General features: G+C 54.8%; 1 protein-coding gene across 3 annotated transcripts in view; it reads left to right on the top strand.

Annotated features, from left to right (window-relative positions):
• Positions 1–19040, top strand: part of DENND2B (DENN domain containing 2B) — a 186969-nt gene extending 167929 nt beyond the window's left edge. For all 3 annotated transcript variants that reach the window (XM_055142523.1, XM_055142524.1, XM_004613618.2), the window contains 14 exons: positions 304–400; positions 837–881; positions 1786–1970; positions 2965–3074; positions 3234–3303; positions 5936–6013; positions 6629–6769; positions 10468–10616; positions 14106–14283; positions 14485–14526; positions 15570–15681; positions 16242–16481; positions 17475–17561; positions 18243–19040. In XM_055142523.1, the coding sequence (XP_054998498.1) occupies positions 304–400; positions 837–881; positions 1786–1970; positions 2965–3074; positions 3234–3303; positions 5936–6013; positions 6629–6769; positions 10468–10616; positions 14106–14283; positions 14485–14526; positions 15570–15681; positions 16242–16481; positions 17475–17561; positions 18243–18277 (1569 nt within the window). In that variant the 3' untranslated portion in view covers positions 18278–19040. The remainder of the gene's footprint in view (positions 1–303; positions 401–836; positions 882–1785; positions 1971–2964; positions 3075–3233; positions 3304–5935; positions 6014–6628; positions 6770–10467; positions 10617–14105; positions 14284–14484; positions 14527–15569; positions 15682–16241; positions 16482–17474; positions 17562–18242) is intronic.
• Positions 19041–20324: the final 1284 nt, after the last annotated feature.

Raw genomic sequence — 20324 nt, 5'->3', positions numbered from 1 at the left:
CAGTGGATTCAGTGACTCTGGGGACCCAGGAGCTCCTATCCTGTCTCCTTTGATCAAGTTCCTTCCTCTGGGGAGCTAAGTTTAATGTCTTGAGGGTCAGACGACCACTCCGGGAGGAGACCAGGTGGATGGACAGTTTCTAGCCTGGCCAGTGAGTCTGCGCTGGGGGCCAGAATGCAGGACCCAGAGCGGGGAGGGCAGGAAGCTGACACTTGTGAGGCGCTGAAGGCTGGTGAACCGCTCACTTAGAAGTGGGGGCAGCTGGTGTGTGGCTTACCTCATCCTCCCCGCTTTTCTCCCCAGCTTGTCCAAAGAATTAACTCCATCTACAATGCCAAGAGGGGCAAGAAGAGGTTGAAAAAGCTGTCCATGTCCAGCATCGAGACCGCCTCCCTGAGAGGTAGACCCTGACGCCTCAGCAGCTTCAGGCGTCTGGGGTCCTGAGCTGTTAGGGAAGGGGTTGGGGGGGAGGGGCACGTGCTGCCTTCGGTTTGGGGGGCCGGCAAAGGTGGAGACCGTGCTGAGCAAACCACCCGAGGTGGCCAGACGGGAGGTGGGAATCTGTGTCTGCAACACGGAGGGCGCCGCTGACTGGGCCTGCCGCTGTCTGTGTGCTGTCCCGTGTGCCCGACCTTGCGGGGCTCAGCCGCCAGCTTCAGCCTGGGAAGTGGATGCACAGGGCCGTCTGAGTGATGAGTGCCTGCAGCCCCAGCTCTGAGGGAAGGAGCCCCAGGGGAGCAGATCCCTCCCTGTGAGAAGGGGGTAGGGGTGTGAGAGACGGGTGTGCCGAGGGCGGCGGCTCAGCAAGCATCCCCTCTCGCTGTTCCTTTTTCCAGATGAGAACAGTGAGAGCGAGAGCGACTCTGACGACAGGTTCAAAGGTGAGGCTCAGCTCCCCAAGAGCTCCCCAAGATCCCTTTTTCAGCCCTGGCTCCAGGGACTCGGCCTTCTGTGCTCTGTACGTGTCCCCGGTGCCCCTGATTTGGAGAGGCTGCAGCAGGCCAGGGACAGATCGGAGATGCAGGCTCTAGAGCAGCCGCTTCCCACAGCCACACACGCTTCGCCTGTCCTCGAGTCTGAACTCGTGTCTCCTTTGCTCACGTTTAAGGTGCTGGCCAACCCATACTTTGCCAAGACGAAGTCCCTAACCATTGGGGGCGAGGCTTGTCTGGTCCAGGGTTTGAATCTGGAGGCTCAGATGGGCTTAGAAGATCATAAGCCGCAAGAAATTAAACCACAGTTTAAGGAAACTGGTCCTTGGGGACTGAGGCCACTCATCCCCCACCCCTCTCACTGTCCCCAGAGCAGGGGACCGCTGCATCCCGAAAAGGTTCATGTTCTGGGAGCCTTGGACAAATATTTCTTTTGTGTCCACTGGGAAGCACTGCCTGATCATCCTGCATGATTCAAGTGTGCCGGGAAGGGGGGCAGGGAATTCAGGCCTCTCCTTCCTTGCTCTGCCACTCACTCTTCCAGGCAAGAGGATTTGGGCCTGGGGACAGATCAGAGGGTTCAAGTCCAAGGATGTGGGGAGTCCTGGCATCTGTAGTCCTCTAGGCCCTTCCTCAGCCCCTGGAGGCCCCAGGAAGCCTGGGCTGGCAGCTTCCTGTCTCAGGGCCAGGCTGAGTCCTCGTGCCTACTGAGGCCCCTTCTCCTGCCATTCCTTCCCAAACCACGCTGTGCCGACCTCTTGTGCCCCCAGAGGTCAGGCCACAGAGGGGAGCTCGGAGTCAGGTAGCTGTGAGAGCCCAGCCACATGCCCCTGACCCCGTGCCCTGCCCACAGCCCACACGCAGCGCCTGGTGCACATCCAGTCGATGCTGAAACGCGCACCCAGCTACCGGACCCTGGAGCTGGAGCTGCTCGAGTGGCAGGAGCGGGAGCTCTTTGAGTACTTCGTGGTGGTGTCCCTCAAGAAGAAGCCGTCCCGCAACACCTACCTCCCCGAGGTCTCCTACCAGTTTCCCAAGGTGAGGCTGCCCCACGCCATCCTGTTCTTGCCAGAGCCTCTCAGCCCTGACCTGGGCCCCTGAGAGCGGGGGCAACCCCAGTCGGGCCAGTGTCTGTTCCGAAGGTGCGGGCACCTCTTGGATGCTTAGACTGAAACCCAGACTCCACGGGGGTGATGGGCGTGCCAAGAAAGCACCCCAGTACTTCTCCCATGGCTCCCGCCTCCGTCTAATTCACACACCGCGTAATTCTTCTACTTAGAGTGAACAGTTTGGTGGCTCTTAGCTCATTCACAGAATTGTAGCACCATCGCCATAGTGCATTTCTTAGCATCGTTCTCACCCCAAAAGGATCCCAGTCACTCCCCGTTAGCAGTTGCTGGTGCCCTCTGCTCACCTGCCTTCTCTCTCCCTCTCTCTCTCTCTCTCTTTCCCTCTCTCTCTCTTTCACAGACACACATATACACACGGACACACATGCATGAGCACACACTTTCCCACATACATGCAGCCACCTTCCTGGGTGGGCACACACCCCTTCGCCTGTGCCCCTCTGCCCCTGCCCTGGCCTATCCCTGCACTGTTCTCTCTTCATCTCTCCGCAGTGCCTTTTTTCCTTCCTGGCTCTCTGCTCCGAGGACAGCAACCTCCCCGCCTGCACAGTCTCTCTGTTACTTCTCTCTGCTCGGTTCCTCGATGGTACCTCTTGCTCTTCTCGCTGGACTGGGCAGGGCCCGGGCACTTTTTCCCTTTTCTTCCCTGGGATAGCCCAGCCCATGGCGCCAAGCCAGGGGCCCCATAGAGCAGTGCTCCTGTGGCGTGCACCACCTGAGTTCTGGTGACTCACGGGCATGATTTCACTGAGAGAGTTAGGGGAAGGGGCAGGGGTCCTGGGAAGTGCCAGTGGTTGGTTTGCCATCAAGACCCTCTGGGGAGGGATGCTCTAGCCATCTTGCCTGCCCTCGGTCCCCTGACTTCTCTCGTTTATCTCTGTCCCTGTGTCTGTTCCCCATAGCTGGACCGACCCACCAAGCAGATGCGGGAGGCCGAGGAGAGGCTCAAGGCCATCCCCCAGTTTTGCTTCCCTGATGCCAAGGACTGGCTCCCGGTGTCTGAGTATACCAGGTAAGGCCTGGACTAGGGAGAAAGGGGCCCCAACCTCCTTTCCTACCGCAGCCTGGCGCTCCGCCCCCCACCCCCACCCCGGGACGTCAGGCCCTGTTCTCGGGGCTGTGTCCCGGGTCTTCTGACACTTCCCTGATGCCAGACCTCTCCCTGTTCCAGTGAAACGTTTTCTTTCATGCTGACCGGGGAAGATGGCAGCAGACGCTTTGGCTACTGCAGGCGCTTACTGGTGAGTAGAGCCAGGACGTCCGCCCTCGGCACACCAGGCCATTTGTCCACTACGTGTCCTGCAGTGAGATGTATGGAATCCTGTGTTCTGCTCCCGCCTGTTTTCCTCCCATCCAAGTACTAACCAGGCCCAACCCTGCTTAGCTTCCAAGATCAGATGAGATTGGGCGTGTTCAGGGTGGTATGGCCATAGCCGCCTATGTTCCTTAAGGTTGCCAGCTCCCTCTCCCTCTCTCCCTCCTCTCCCACCCTCTCCCTGTTTGGGCCGCAGGATCAATATTATTGGCAGAAGGGGAGACAGTAGACTACCTTCTACTGGGCTATCTATCGTGCATCTTTTAGCTTTCTTACACTTTTTCATTTTCCTAAGACTTCGGGGGCTCTGATTGCTGATCCCAGACTGTAGGAGCCTGTCATCCTGCTTTATGCGGGTGTACATCAGATTGGAGTGGAGGACAGCCTTTAAGACCCTCATACCCAACCCTTCACCCCTTCCCCAAGGAGCAGGGGGAAATCCTGTCCAGTCTGATCAGGACTTGGCAGAATTCTGGGAGAGAGCCTTGAAGTCTGATGAAAGGGGATATTTTCCAAATGAGCCGTGCTGGAGAGAGGCATCCCCCTCTGCCTATTCACTGGGACAGGGAAATGGGTGGAGGGAAAGGCCAAGGGATCCCCATGCGCAGGGCCCAGCGCCTGACCCCCTCTTGCACACCCCTGCAGCTCATCGGGGGTGCTACTGGCTAGACTTGTTAACCATGTGTCTGGGTTCCCAGGCTTTAGTGGGAGAAGGTTCCTTAGGTGTCAATCCGGGGCAGATGAGGAGGGCTCTAAGGTAAGGGTAATGTATAGTAGGGACCCAAGTGAAGGATTCTGGGCCAACAGTTGATTCACTCTGACTCGCCCCTGACACTGAGGTCAGGAACCATGCTAAAGGCAGGCGAAGATGGTTTAGGTGAATCCGAACCTCAAGGCACTCACCAGAGTCTAGAAAATGCGTCTTGTTCCCGGCTAGATGCACAAGTGTGTCATGTTCTTTGACACCTCACCGTCACCTGTGAACTGCTAGACTGTCTCATCTGTAGCTCACATAGATGGGAAACAAGCCCGAGAGACTCGGAGATGGAATGACCTGCCCTGGCCCACACAGACAGTGAAGGACAGGATTGACTCCAGTCTTTTGATGCCAAGCCTGGTTCTCTTGGATTGCTTCACGGGGCCGTGTGGGAAGAAGGGATCCGTGGGTGTAGAATGTCCAGTGAGGGGGGCTGAAGGATGGGCAGCAGCCCAGAGGCGGGGTGGGGAGCTAGCCAGCATGTCCCAGGGTCACCTGGACCCAATGGAGCTGCGCAGAGGCCACCTCTGCAGGAGCCACCAAGGGAAGGAGGGACGGAAGGGGTGAGGCGGGCTGCTCTCCGCAGCGGGCCTGCTGCCCCCAGGGGAGATTGTGTTTGTCCTGGCTGCTCCGAGAGGGCCTGCGCTGGGGCCCTGCCAAGGGGGCTGGCACTAGCTCGGCATTCCTGCAGATTGGACACAATGATTCTAACCCAAATCCCACATACTTGATTTAATCACTTGGGGCTTTAGGGGAGGCGGGGGAGAGGGACAGAGTGAGTTTCAGGCCTAATATGGACAAAAGCACATTCTGCCTTCTCCTTAGATCTGTGACGTGTGGCCAGCAGGTCTGGAGGCTGAAATAGCCCCATCTGCATCTGCTTAGCGGCCTGTGTGCAGGGCCAGCACCTGCTGCCCTGCTCCCTCCCCCAGCAGCCCTGGTCACCCCCGGCAGCAGAAGTCCATGCCCCCACCCACCTGTCTTGGGGGGTTCCGCCCTGAGGAGCTGTCCTGCTCCAGCCTCACCCCCTGCACCCCTTTGCTGTCTCAGTTCCCCTTTGCCCCAGCATGCCCCGTCCTCGTCCGGTCTTCCTTTCTCTTCCATCCTGCCAGAGGGCAGCATGTGTTCATGCTAAGATAGATAATTAGAGACCACAGCAGACCTCCATGACTTCTAGATAATGTGACCTTGGGCCATGGCTGCATAGTTCGGAATTCAGTTTGCTCATCTGTAAAATGGGGATAAACAGAACCTCTCGAAACATGCCAAGCCCAGTACTCAGAGCTGGGCACCATTTGATGAAACCTTGTTTTCCGTACCTGCTTCCAGTCTGCCTCCCAAGAGCAGAGACGTATCAAGGAAGGGAGAGAAAAGCCAGGGGGAAAGGGTGCTTTGCTGAGTATCTCCTGTTGGGGACAGAAGGAACCAGGCCACTCTCCTGGCCTTTGTGTCCCCCAGGGTCCCGCCTTGGGGATGTCAATCCACACACCGCTCTCTAGCCTCTGCCAAACTGCGTTGCCCTTTGCCAGCCCCCATCCGTGACCCCCTGGGAGCAAGGGTGGAGTCTGGTAGGAGCCTGGAATTGAGAGCTGGGTGCCAGCAGAGGCTGCAGCCTGCCCGTGAAGAGGTGCAGCCTCTCCTTAGAGAAGGCGGGGGTCTGGGGGTGGGCGGCTCACGGAGCAGAGGTAAATGGAGTCATTTACTCGAAGAGCGGCCCTCAGTCATTGGTTCCTTGCGCAAAGGAGCCAGATGCTGTAATCCTGCTTTCTCTGTCTCTGTCTCTCCCCATCCTCTCCTCCAGCCAAGCGGGAAGGGGCCTCGGCTGCCAGAGGTCTACTGTGTCATCAGCCGCCTCGGCTGCTTCGGCTTGTTTTCCAAGGTAAGAGGACTCTGGCTTCCTTCCCTCCCCTTCCCCCAGTGGAGAGCTCACTCCCGTAGGAGTACCCGCCGCCAGCCTAAATGAGAAAACCACGTGTGTGTGTGTGTGTGTGTGTGTGTGTGTGTGTGTGAGAGAGAGAGAGACAGAGACAGAGACAGAGACAGAGACAGAGACAGAGACAGAGACAGAGACAGAGACTGTGAGACAGACAGACAGACAGAGCTCCCTGTCTGACTCCCTGCAGAATCCCAGACCAGCTGACACCTCCCCGGCTCCCGTGCCAGCTGTGTCTGCTGACATTGCAGCCCTCCAGGCCATGGGAAGAGCCCCAGAATCTCCGGGGCAGGGACCAACCTGGCTCCCGAGCGCTATTTCCTTTGCTCAGCCGCTTTGGCTGCTGGGGGGAGAGGTGGGGCTAGTTAGAGAGCAGAGCAGGCACTGAGTGCCAAGGCAAGCGGCAGAGAGCGCGAGGACCCTGCCAAGAGAGTCCTCCTGTCTCCCAGCGCTTGGTCCGGGCTGGCCAGGGGTCAGGCTGCCCTCTTCTTTGCCCAGGAGGCAGGGAAGGGCAGTAACCCTGATGCAGCGTCCTCTCTGGGCTGCTGGTGGTGGGCACAGGTCCTCGACGAGGTGGAGCGCCGGCGAGGGATCTCAGCCGCGTTGGTCTATCCGTTCATGAGGAGTCTCATGGAGTCGCCCTTCCCTGCCCCAGGGAAGACCATCAAAGTCAAGACCTTCTTGCCGGGCGCTGGCAACGAGGTAGGGATTTCTACTTCCTCTTCTCCTGCAGGCTGGGCAGCTGGCCGAGATTGCCCCCCTGGGAGGTGCGGATCACTCACCACGTCTGTGTGCCTAATCGATAGGGACTGAGAAGGTGTATGACAGAGCCGCCCGTGTTGCCCAACTCAGAGCAGCCCCCTAGGGGCTGTCCTTGACCTGTTTGGACTTTGCTGCATTCCACCCAGCTTCCTTAGGTTTGCTGGTTAAATAGTCTCCGTACTCTCTCCCAGTCAGAGGCCGATCGTGCTTGAATCAGTCTAGTTTGAGCGAGGCCCAGAGGGTGTCCTCACTGCCCATCGAGCGGGAGGGACTTGCACTGAAGAACAACTTTGCCACATAGATGACTCAAATGCCCGGTGGCATGCAGCATCCCACGCGTGTCTAACAGGATGATGCTTTAGGTGAGGGGCTGGGGAAGGACTCTGCTGAGGAAGGATGTTTACTGGGGGCCTACAGTGAATCAGGCCGAGTGCATGACCAGGAGGTGGCGGCGGAACAAGGACAGGAGTCCTGTCTCCAAGGGAGTCTTTCCTAGCTAGGGGAAACAGCATCTGCAAAGGCAAATGTTGTGAGCTGTAAAAAGTTGGGAAGGGGTGCAGAGCAGGGGTGAGCAGGCAGGCAAGGAGTCAATCATAGTCCACTCTACTCTTAGAACAAGTTATGCTGGGGCCGGAGAGAGAGTCCAGCGGGTAGAATGTTTGCCTTGCACGTGGCCAACCCAGGTTTGAACCCTGCCATACTGTATGGTCCCCTGAGCACCACCAGGAGTAATTCTTGAGTGCAAAGCCAGAAATAATCCCTGAGCATCGCTGAGTGTGACCCAAAAAGCAAAAAAAGAAAAAGACAGTAAGAAAGAAAAAGAAAGGAATACGTGATGCTCCAGTTTTTAGTTTGTTTGTTTTGCTTTGGGGCTTCATCCAGCAGTACCAGTATGGGGAGAGCAGGAGAGGGCAGGGGGCTACCCTGGTAGGTCTGGGAGGAGGATCACGAGTGCTGGGGATTTGAACCCTGGCCTCGTACATGCAAAGCATGAAGTCCAACCCTTCACGTTCCCTCCTTTAAGACTGAGTCGTGGAGTTTGATCTAAAGCAGAGTTATAGTAAGGTCTGAGAAGTTATAGTAAGATCTGAGATGTGAGGGGCTGGAGCAGTAGTGCAGTGGGCAGGGCACTTGCCTTGCACGTAGCTAACCAGGGTTTCATCCCACATGGTCCCCTAAGCCCCTCCAGGAGTAATCCCTGAACTCAGAGCCAGAAGTCAGTCCTGAGCACTGAAAGTATGAAACCCCCTAAAAAAAAATCTGAAATACGTTTTTTAAAAAGCTCTCCCTGGTTGCTATGTGAGAATAAAAGCTAAGAGACTGATGTACAAGTAGGGAGAACAGCTGACATATACTTGTAGTGCAGGCAAGAGATGATAATGGTCTGGATTCATGAGTGGTTGAGGTTATAAGGGAAGTAGCTGGATTTGTATGTTAGCATTAGGACCAGCAGCAGTTTGTGTTTGAATGGGAATGAGGACTAAGTGTGTGAGGGGGGCTATAAGGTGAACTCCTGGCTTCCTGGATACGCTGAAAGGGGAGCACCCAAGGGTGGGCAGGTGACCGGCAGAGTTTGGTTTGTACCTGTGGCATCTGAGATGACCTGTGGGACACCTTGGAGTAGATATTTGATAGCAAAGAGTGTCGACAGGGTAGAGAAGAAAACCCAGGGCTCCGGCCCTCAGTCCTGTGGGGTCCCGGCCTTTAGAGCCCCTCAGTGAAGGGGCAGAGCGGAGCGGAGGACCTGGAAGCCCTGAAAGGGAAGCTTTGTCAGGAAGAAGGAGTCATGGCGTCAGACTACCTCAACAAAAGTGAATTTCACAAGAGTTGGGAACTTCTGGGTGGGGGGGGGTACATGGGGCTGAGTTGGACGCGGGTGGGGATAACCCAGCAGAGGAGGGCGTGGCTCATCAGCTGTCACAGGGGATTGGCTTTTGTCAGGAAAGAAGGAAGCAAACGGCTGCGGAGAGCAAGGGCTGCTTTTCTCTTCATCTTGTTTGTAGTGGCCCGAGGTATCCTAAGTGGCCTTGGGCACAGGAGAGCTGGCCAGCCCCCAAGCTCAGCTGTGGGGCTGGGTGGCCTCAGACTGCAGCCCCTCGATGGCCTCTGGTGTGTTTGTGGTTTACTATTCCCACAGTCACGCTCATGGGCATTTCATATGTGTCGGGCATCACACTGTCCCTGCCGTCCAGTGCTGGCCCCGTGTGTACGTGGACCGTTAGTGTGACTTATGTCCATATCGCTGCTTTGCTGGGAGTCCAAAGGGATGAGTACTGAGCCTGGAGCACAGCGGTAGGGTGTTCACCTTGCACGCAGCCATCCCGGGTTCAATTCCTCCACCCCTCTCGGAGAGCCCGACAAGCTACCGAGAGTATCCTGCCCACATGGCAGAGCCTGGCAAGCTCCCCATGGTGTATTCAATATGCCAGAAACAGCAACAACAAGTCTCACAATGGCGACGTTACTGGTGCCCACTCGAGCAAATCGATGAGCAACGGGATGACAGTGATACAGTGATACAGTGAAAATGTTTTGTTTAGAGAAAATCACTTAGAGAAATGTGAGGAAAGACACACACACACACACACACACACACACACACACACACACAGAACAAGAGCACAGGTTTTCCCAGAGAGAGAAAGAGCTGAGTGTGCACATCTCAGGTGGGGATGTGGGCAGATCTCTAGGGTGGAACTTGCACGAGAACTTCAGTTGTTTGGACAACAAGGATAAACTGAGACGAGGAAACTAGTGAAAAGATGAGCCATACTCCATGGCCGCGGGAGAAAATGGACTGTCCGCCTGGTTACAGGAGGCCAGTACCTCCGTGCAGCCACCTTTGAGAGGAGTGCCAAGAGTCCGCCAGCCTCACTGCAGCAGCTTTTCCCGGAGCTCTTCCTCTGCAGGTTCCTCCTGCAGGCCACTGCCCCAGGGGAGAGGCCTTGAGCTGGCCCACTGACCTCCCAACCCCCGAAGAGGGAAGAGAGCCCGGCTGGGCCTGATAATGAAAGTCCTGCTTCCTGGCGAGGTTATGGATAGCCAGCCCTTCCTTGTGTGTGCCTCGTCCCTGGCACAGCGATGAGACAGACTGATAGAGGGCAGGATGGCAGGACAAACATAGCCTGTGGAAGGAAGCTCTTTGCAGCAGGAAAGGGAGGGGACGGGGCCACGGGGGTGCTGGCAGTGCCTGTTAGCGTCGGTAAGAATAGCGTCCAGGAGACTCCGCTCTTCCTGTGGCCTGGGGAGCAGGAATCACTTGCGAGTCTGGCCCACATGGGCCAAGACCTCTGTGTGCGGCCGTGAGCAGGTGGGGAGAGAGGAACTCTCTAGTGACAGCTGTGTGGGGCCCGCTTTTCCCTTGATCCTGAGAGTGCCCAGATCTCCTCCCTGCCTTTCCTCAGAGCTTGCTGCCATCCCTCCATCTGCTGCCTTCTGGAAGCTCCCGCAGCTACCCACAGCCCTCTTGCTCACAGGCTGGGTATTTGAATTACTGTGGGCAACCGAAATGGGGCCTGTGGCGTTGTGGGGTGCATGGGAAAAGAGTGTGGGGAGGGGGGTTGGAACCCTGTCACTGTGTAGCCCCGCCTCCACCCCCACTGGCTTGCCTGAGGGTGTTTCCTGCTGCTCGTCTGCAGGTGCTGGAGCTGCGGCGGCCCATGGATTCCCGACTGGAGCATGTGGACTTCGAGTGCCTCTTTACTTGTCTCAGTGTGCGCCAGCTCATCCGAATCTTTGCCTCGCTGCTGCTGGAACGCCGCGTCATTTTTGTGGCTGATAAGCTCAGGTACAGCCCCGCAGAGCAAGGGGGAAGAGGAGGAAAAGACATACCTGTTAACTAAGCCAGGGCACACAGGCCAGCCCTGATGACATCAGCTGTTGTGATGTCGACGTGGTGTGTGTGTATGTGTGTGTGAGAGAGAGAGAGAGAGACAGACAGACAGACAGACAGACAGAGACAGAGACAGAGACAGACAGAGAGAGGCAGAGAGAGGGAGAGAGAGAGAGGGAGGGAGCATGACTAGAACACACAAAGCAACAGTTTCGAGGACCCAGTAACGGACTTGGCCTGAGAACGGGCAGAGAGACGAAGGCTGTGCAGGGGCAGACATCAGTTGGAGAAAGGTAAGAAATGGAGGTGGTTTCTGACTGAGGCTGCGTCTCCCTCAGAGGGGGAGGTGAGGCGCTGTCTTAGGGTGCTGAATTGCCAGTGAGGGGCACAGGAAGAGCAGCTGTGAGGAAGGTATTGCCTGGCCAGGGGCCAGTTGACGTGTCATCTGGACAGGTGACAGTTGGGGACACATGATGAAGGCTGTGGAAGGGTGTGGGAGTGCTAAGGAGAGCAGTTGCAGGAAGTTAGCTGGTCAGACTAGCACTGTAACACTGTCATCCCATTGTTCATCGATTTGCTCGAGCGGGCACCAGTAATGTCTCCATTGTGAGACTTGTTGTTACTGTTTTTGGCATATCCAATACACCACAGGTAGCTTGCCAGGCTCTGCCATTCGGGGGGGCGGGGGGGGGGAATACTCTCGTAGCTTGCCAGGCTCTCTGAGAGGAATGGAAGAATCAAACCGGCCGCATGCAAGGCAAACGCCCTACCCGCTGTGCTATTGCTCCAGTCCACTGGTCAAACTAGACACAGGAAAAGATAGCAGAGAGTGTATATCCGGTGAGTGAGCGGGGTTAGGAGTAAAGCCAAGCCAGAGGATCACAGTCTTACTTCGAAATACTGACATACAGTGCTAGAAATACAGGAGAATTCCTTCAGGACTGTTTTGGTTTGTCTGACTTTAAAAAGTGTCCTAGTCCTTTCAGGCTGCTCTGACAAAATGCCACAGATGCAGTGGCTGATAAGAGAATTTGCTTTTTTGGAGTCTGGAGTGCAAGGCTAGCATGGTCACATTCTGGAAAGGCCTCATCTGGCCTCACCTGAGGAAGAAATAGAACTTAGAGCTGGCGGGGGGGAGGGTCTCTGCAAAATCACTAATCCCACTCACCATGCAGCAGCCCCCCAAAGACCTTGCCTTCTACTGCCTTCTTTGGGGACTTAGGTTGCAACATAGAGATTTAGAGGAGCATAGACTTTCAGACCACAGCAAGGGCTGGAGGTGGGGATACCATCAAGGGAAGATGAAATCTTGGCAAATTAGTGGTGTTTGGTTTTGGTTTTGGTTTTGGTCAAAGGATCTGTCCCAAGAAGCAGTGGTTTTTCTTCAGTGGGGGAACTCAGTCATTTAGGCGTACATTAGGCTTCCTGCCATGTGCCAAGTGCCATGAGCTAAGAATGGGCAGAAAGGGAAGTCCCAAGGATCTTTCCATGTATCTGAGGGGCTTCTGAGAGGAGCAAGAGAAGCAGACTTGCAGGGCTCTGAGGCGAGAAGCCCAGGCCCACAGTCAGCTCCAGAGAAGGAAGGAGGAGATAAACCTTGAGTGCCTAATTGTCCCCGAGAACACCCCCCCCCCACCTCCCACACTCAGAGCCTCCCATTTCCGGACCCCAGAGGCATTGCGGGCCTCATGGATGCTTGAAGGGACATAGCCCGACAGCAGGAACTCGGCAGGTGTGGCCACTTCCTGGGCCTCCCCTCAGCACTGAACCTGCTGCCTTTACCAGCCGTGTCTTCTGTCGCCAGCTGTGATACTTCAGTCTTACCAGACAAGGGTGCCCTTAACAGCACCCTGACCCTGAGGTGACTTTTCCTGATAGTCCAGTTCCTCGCTTGGAGCCGAGCCGCCACCCTCAGACCAGCTCCTGAGGACTCTGCATCCAGCTACTGTTTGTGAAGGCCGTAGCTGCCCCTGAGTGCATTCCTGGCCCTCTCTGAGAGCGAAATTCTCCAGGGGTTCTGCTTCTGACCTGGCATGGCTTCCAGACTCCCTCAGTCTTAGGGACTTTTAAAAGAACCCCCGCCCCTCGATCCTATCCCCCTGACTGGGAAGGAGGCAGGCCAGGCCTGGTGATGGCCCGAAGGCTTGGCCGAGGCCAGCGACAGTGTTTTTGGTTTCTCCTCAGGCCTTTGCCCCTTCAGTCTAGTTGTGATGTCTGCATGCATGCTAAGGTGTGTGTGTGTGTGTGTGTGTGTGTGTGTGTGTGTGTGTGTGTGTGTGTGTGTGTGTGTGTGTGAAGTTCTGGGGGTCATTGCAACCCTGGCCTGAGCAGTTGTGTAAAAAAGACTGGAGGGGATTATAGAGATTCCTGTGTCCCTGTGTCTCTTGAGGGCGCAGAGATGCTGTTCCCAGATGCAGGTCCGGTCAGGGCCAGGACCCCGGTGTTTGCCCTCAAGGCCCAGCAGCATTTTAAGTATTCACTGGGTGACCAGACAAACAAGCAAGACACAGCCCTCGGGAACTTGCAAGAGATCCTTCTAGAAAAGGGGTTTTTATTGTTGCTTTCTTTCGTTAATACGATATAGATTGGAGCCACAGAACTGTGAGAATTCCCGCTGTAGCCCAGCCCAGCCGCGGCCTTTCTGTTTAGTCAGGCAGGGTTGAAGCGTCCACCTCCGGCCCAGCTGTGACGTGGTCCCCGTGGGGGTGGTGAGGGGAGGGGCTTCCTCTTCCCACACCAGCCCTCACTGGCACACTCATGTCCAGCTGGTACCGGAGGGATTTTCCTTCCTGTCCCCTGTGGCTCCTGCTGGACTGCCAGCAGGATCCATTACTTCCGGGGCGGAGGACTGGGGCCCCCTCCAGGCCAGGAGGGGGATGACCGCACAGGAGCCTGCGGGGAGACGGGGAGCCGCCTCCATGCCCCGTCCTCAGAAGGCCCCTTTCTCCAGTGAAGGGGTGCAGGAAGCACGACAGAGGGCAGAGCAGGACAGGAAAAAGGGCCATGTCCCACTCTGCTGTTGACGGCCCGACTGACCGTCAGGTGTTGGTGGCCCCTGCTGGACAAAGGGGAACTGGCAAGATGACCGTCCCAGACCCCCTGACTCTCATGAGCCGAGGTTGTGCTGAATTTCCACTCGGCTACCCCGCGGACTCTCTGGATTCCCAGAGGGAGTCACGCCTCCCTGTGCTTGGGGACTTCTGTGTGTTTTCGTGTCACCTTACTGTCATGGCTCTTTCTAGGAGGAGTTTCCACAGAGGGTAGGAGCAGCAGGCAGAGGCAATTGCGAGGGCTTTTACCAGTCTCGGGCGAGACCCAAGGCAAGCGCCATTATCATTCTGGTTACACTGAGATACTTGGACATGAAAGCAAGGCCTAAGCAGGTGGGCGCTGCCCTTGTCCCAGTGCTGGACCTGAGCTCCAGGATTGTCTCTCTGTCACCAGTACCTTATCCAGCTGCTCCCATGCTGTGGTGGCCTTGCTCTACCCCTTCTCCTGGCAACATACCTTCATTCCTGTCCTTCCGGCCTCCATGATTGACATCGTCTGCTGTCCTACCCCCTTCCTGGTCGGCCTGCTCTCCAGCTCCCTCCCCAAGCTGAAGGAGCTGCCGGTGGAGGAGGTGAGCCTGAAGGGACCCTGGGCTTCGGGGAGTGGGTCAGGAAGGACGTGAGTGCAGCCCTGCCGCCTGAGTGGAAAGAGCCCCTCTCCTGCCCTTCTCTTGCCTGGAGCAGTTTGTTAGCTGACCCTGGGAGTCAGGGGCTGGGGGCAATGCAGGCATACTTTGATTCCCCCAGAGCTAAGGACTCCCTCCTTTTCTCAGGCCCTGATGGTGAATCTGGGATCGGACCGATTCATCCGACAGGTAAGCAGAGAAGGATGTGCAGGATGCAGCGGGCCCCAGGGGCATCTGGCCTTCACACAGGCCCAGCACTGGCTCCACCGTACACTGCCACACCCCACATACTGCTACACACACCACACCACACCCACCCTACACACCACCACACAGTCACACAGACCCCATATAGTCACACACACAACACACTGTCACACATCGCCACATGTACCTATCCACTGTTGCAGCCTCTTTGTTGCGCATTCTGGGATCCAGGACAGACGGGGGCGGGGGGCAGCAGGTCTGAGAACTGCGTCAGCAACAGGACCACCTGTTGGATCACAGGCCTCTGAGAGGCCGTGCGGGAGAGTGGAGCACTCAGCTTAGAGCTCCGAAGACTGGAATGTGGGGCTCTGCACCTGGGAGCCGTGAGATCCCGGATAAGCGTTTGAACTTCTCTGAGCCACAGTTCTCATCTTGAAAATGCAGCTGCCCTGAACTGTTGCTGAGGGTTCCCCAAGACCTATAGAATGTTCTGGAATGTAAACATTTGCAGTCATCACTGTCTGTCACAAAGCATTCTCTGGCTCGCTTTAAAGAAGCACAATGAATGCCACCTTCAGGGAGTGCCGTGTCTGTTGAATGCCAGATCCGCCCAGCCGGGGCCGGGTAGCAAGAGGTAGGCACTGAGGCAGAAGAGACAGAAACGACAGTCTCGCGTCACACTCAGACAGGAAACACCAACAGCGCTTCCTCCTGGAGATGAAAATGGAGAGACGGGGAGACAAATGCCATCACGGTGCCGAGTAGGAGCCCCACTGGAACCCGGGAACTGAGTGCCACCAGTGCTACCACATTCTGTGACCTAGGACAAGTTTCTTGACCTTTCCCTGTTCCTGAATTTCTCGGCTTAAAGTGATGTTAACCATATTACCAGGGCTTCTCAGTAACAGGGAGAATAAGACTAAATCAGCTCTTCAGGGAGTTGTTATTTGGTGGTGGGGGCAGTACCCAGTGTACGTGAGGCCAAAGCCCAGTCCTTGTCATACTACCCATTTTTCCTTACACAGATGGATGATGAGGACACGTTGTTACCTAGGAAACTACAGGCGGCTCTAGAGCAGGCTCTGGAGAGGAAGAACGAGCTGATCGCTCAGGACTCCGACAGCGACTCGGATGACGGTGAGTCACAGGGCGCCAGGGCAGAAGCAGCTCTGAGCCTCCTGGGTCAGGATCCCTTTTCTGTGCCCCAGACCCTTTCTGGCTTGTGAGGCTACAGGCGAAGGACCTGAGGCTCACAGTAGCTTAGAATCTTCTATGTTGTTTCTCAAGGAGTTCCTGCTGGACTGGGTCTTCGGGGAGAGAAGTGCTGGGAGGTTCAGTCGGAGGCGTGCAGAAACCCAGATAGCACTGTCTGCTGCTAGGGTGGTGTGGGCTGCCACCCTGCCCGTCCCCTCGAATTCTCAGGACATCAGGGCAGGAACACACCAGGATGGTTCGTGCTGACAGGAAACCTCCCTCTCAGACCTTGCTTCCAGCCACACCAGCCTGGCGTCCATGTTCAGAGCACTATTGCCAGCCTCCCAGCTCCTGAGTGCCAACCAAGGCCCCGAGCACAAGAAAGCAAGTTTTAAGAAGGGAGATGTGGCTCTTGCTGAAGCTCAGCGGAGATAGGAAGGTGGCACCGGCTCCGGGCCGCTGGTTCCTTCCCTGGGCCTCAAAGGTCTTCTTCTCTCTTGCAGAATGTAACACCCTCAACGGGCTGGTGTCGGAGGTGTTTATCCGCTTCTTTGTGGAGACGGTTGGACACTACTCCCTCTTTCTGGCCCAGACCGAGAAGGGGGAGCGGGCCTTCCAGCGAGAGGCCTTCCGCAAGTCCGTGGCCTCCAAGAGCATCCGCCGTTTTCTGGAGGTTTTTATGGAGTCGCAGATGTTTGCTGGCTTCATCCAGGACCGGGAGCTAAGGAAATGTCGGGCAAAGGGTGAGGAAGGCCACAAGATTTGGGAGGCTTGGGGCTCATGCCCACTTCTCTGCCTTCTCCGCCTCCTGTAGGGCTGACTAGCTGGGCTCTGAGAGGGAAGTTCCCTGCATCTCAGAGAGCGCCAGGCCTCCTAACGTCCCTTTTCCTTTGACCCTTGCTCCCAAGGGAGCCACCTTCTCCTGTCCCGGAAATGACCTTTGCAATACCATGCCTCCTCAGGAGACTCAGTACCACCGAAGAACCCCTTCAGGGAGGAGCCAAGGGTTAGGAAGGCGCTTGACAGTTGAGCTACTTCTGGTCTTTATCAGCTCAGCTCATGTTTGGGCTTTTCAAACATGCCAAGATCAGGTTTATTCTTTCTTCTGTGAATACTGGCCATTTCATCCAACGAATCTTTTGGGAACAACATGGTTGAGTGCCCTCAAAGTAACTGTCACTGTCACTGTCATCTCGTTGCTCATCAATTTGCTCGAGCGGGCCCCAGTAACATCGCCATTGTGAGACTTGTTGTTACTGTTTTTGGCATATGGGATATGCCACGGGTAGCTTGCCCGGCTCTGCCATGCCGGTGGGATACTCTTGGTAGCTTGCCGGGCTCTCCGAGAGGGGCAGAGGGATCAAACCCTGGTCGGCCTCATGGAAGGCAAACACCTTACCTGCTGAGCTATTGCTCCAGCCCCTCAAAGTAACTAGAAAAAAAAAAAAAGGTCCTCTGGGAGTCAGCTCTAAAAGGAGTTCAGGTCAACAGTTCCTGACCTGAGGGAAGGTTGGTCTGAAGCCTTCTCTCAGCATGCTCATTGTGGGGTGTCCTCAATGACCATTATGGCATGAGGGGCTGATTTATGGTCATGTTTCTGTGGTTACAATTACAGGCCCTTGGCTTCTCCCCTTTGGGAATCTATGCCCAGTGCTCACCTCAGATAGGTAGCCCCACTTCCTACCCCCCCCCCCTCCAGGGACTGTTCTTATCTCTGTTCTTGTTCCTCTGACTAGGCCTATTTGAGCAGCGAGTGGAACAGTATTTAGAGGAACTCCCAGACACTGAGCAGAGTGGAATGAATAAGTTTCTCCGAGGTTTGGGTGAGTATCCAGTCACTGAAGAGGTAAATCAGCAAGAAGGGAGTGTGTGGGGAATCTGTACCCCAAACTATTCTAAAGCAACGCCAGGGAGTATGGCCAGAACAGGAAGTCATGAGGAGAAGGTTTTCTGCCAGTGCTACAAAGCAAAGTTGTTCCCAAGCTGCAGAATCAAGAGAAACTTCCCATGTATCAGATGCTTTAGGATACATTTCTTCCAGTGTGGATATGAGCTCCATTTGTGCCAGCCAGCACAGCAGTCCCAAACATATTTGGCCTACTACCGTTTCCAGAAAAAAAGATGAACTCCCCACGCCCCTAACTACCTTCTTTAAGTAATCAGATATAAAGCACGCCCTGGTGGAACTTCTACCCCCACCTTGTCCAAGCACTCCTCAGGGGGTGTATCCCCCCATTTTGAGCAACACTCTAGACCACTTCCTTTGAAGCGTTCAACCCATTAAATCGAGTCCGAGTCATAGTATGTCTGAAAGGAAAACTGACACCAAAGAAGTTAAATAACTTGCCCAAAGCCACACAAGAGACGAATGCCAGGGCTCTGAGAGTCTAGTGTTTCACTGCCCTGGACCAGATCTGTAATCCAGACTTTCTGATCCTTGCTTTGCTCTGTAATAGTTTGAGATGATACGAAAACTCTCTTACTCTTGGTCTCTTGGCCCACAGGCAACAAAATGAAATTCCTTCACAAGAAGAATTAGAGCTTTCCCAGCCAGAGAGTCCAGTGCCTTGCAGATCCTGGAGCCTGGGGAGGGGGCACAGCCCAGGACCCACGGGGCTGCCCTGACTGATCTACCCTGCCCTCCAAGCCAGCGCACCTCTGCCTTCATTATATCCCAGGATACTGTTTGTAAATAATCTGCTGTAAGCTTTCTTATCTGTTTTTGTAACAAGCAAAGAGAATCTGGTAAATATTTGTATTTTCCCAAGGGGCCGGTGCTTTCCTGTCCTGCCTGAGCTTGGATGAAGTCTTGCTGGGTGCTGGTGACTGGCCAATTATGTGCAGCTGACTGTTTCAGCCAAACCACTGATGTTCCCCTGGAGGCTCCTGGCCTGCCTGAGGCCCCCCCCTTGCCAGTCTTGAAGCAGTCTGGAGAGCCCTGGAGAGCAGATGTTATCTTGTTATATTCAGGGGGACTATTTGGGGTTTTTTGTTTTGTTTTGTTTTTTTGAATCTTAGTATGTTTTTTTTTTTCTTCTAATAGTCTCTCTTCCATAAACCTGTTTGTGAAAGGCAAAAGCCAGTCAATCTCCATTTGCGACCTGGTACCAGGCTACTAGATCTGGTCTTCTCTGGTTCCTCCAACCTTTGAGATGGTCAGTGAGTCATGGGAAGCCCACTCCCCAACTCTGCCAGTGCTCTCCGGGTCCAGCTCCCAGTCTATGGTGGCCATGATGCGGTACAGGGCATCCCTCCTCCCACCATCTACGGGTCTTCTCAATAAACAGTGTACAGTTGTTTGGGCCCAGAGCCCCCTGTCTTCCTTGGCGTCATTATCTAACATTCTCTCCTGGGAGATAAAACACCACATAGTAGGAAACAGAGTACTTAAGGATTTAGCCTTGGTTTGGGTCACTGACTCCCCTGAAAGAAGAGTTCCCCGGGCTGAACTGTACAATTAACTTTAGAGTTAGAAGATACTTAATCTTTCTCCCTCCAAAGGCGAACTCTTCATATTTTGTATTTCCAGCAATGGAAAGAATGCTCACTGCCCTCTGACTCCACTCTTAGGTGAATCTTAACATTTTCCTATTCAGTGTGGCGCCCTCTGGGTATCCTGACACCAGTGGAGTGAAACCCAGCTCAAGTCAGCCCACGGCTTGATAGCCCTGGCTCATTGCCTCCCGTATCTCTCTGAAGACTTCTTCCTCCCCTCCTATTTCTCCTCTCCCCTACCTAAGTCTGTATATCAAAGTTCTGCTTTCGATAGAATGCAGGGCAGAAAACAGAACGGGGAAGGGCCCGATGAAGGCTAAAGCCATTGGGCTGTAATTTGAAGACAAGGCCCATTTTATCTTCATAAGAATGAACATGAGTCAGAAATGAACTATAAAAAAAGGCTTATTATTGTATACACTTGAGAATAAGCACAGACATACTTACAGAGAGTAGCGGTCTTACTGTTTCTTACCAGGACTGTTTACTAGAATACACACTCGAATCACAATGTGGACATACTCCAGAGACAGTACACTGTATCTAGATAAATACCTAGGTTCTATCTAAAAATGGGGTAAACTGGTAAGATTGAATGTACACATTTTAAAGAAGGGCTTTAAAATGTGGTTTCTTAGGTTCTAACTGCATTTGATTAATTCCTAAGGTTGGCATGGCAATTGTAACTGTCATGATATGGGAGGGTGTGATTTTCCACTGCAATCTGATTTATGTAAATTTATTATGATGAATATATATATAGGCTGGAGGGATAGGACAGCGGGTAGGGCATTTGCCTTGTACCTGGCCGACCCGAGTTCGTTTCCTCCATCCCTCTCGCTGAGCCTGGCAAGCTACTGAAAGTATCTCGCCCGCATGGCAGAGCCTGGCAAGCTACCTGTAGTGTATTGGATATGCCAAAAACAGTCACAACAAGTCTCACACTGGAGACATTACTGGTGCCCACTCGAGCAAATCGATGAGCAACAGGATGACAGTGATACAGTGATACAATGAAATTAGAAACCAGGGATCACTTGGTCCTCCATCTTGAATTTTGACTCTAACTGATTTTAGGTTTCAGTGGGTCC

Source organism: Sorex araneus, chromosome 6 (assembly GCF_027595985.1).
Source record: "Sorex araneus isolate mSorAra2 chromosome 6, mSorAra2.pri, whole genome shotgun sequence".
Lineage (NCBI taxonomy): Eukaryota > Metazoa > Chordata > Mammalia > Eulipotyphla > Soricidae > Sorex > Sorex araneus.
This window is presented reverse-complemented; position numbering and strand designations above follow the sequence as displayed.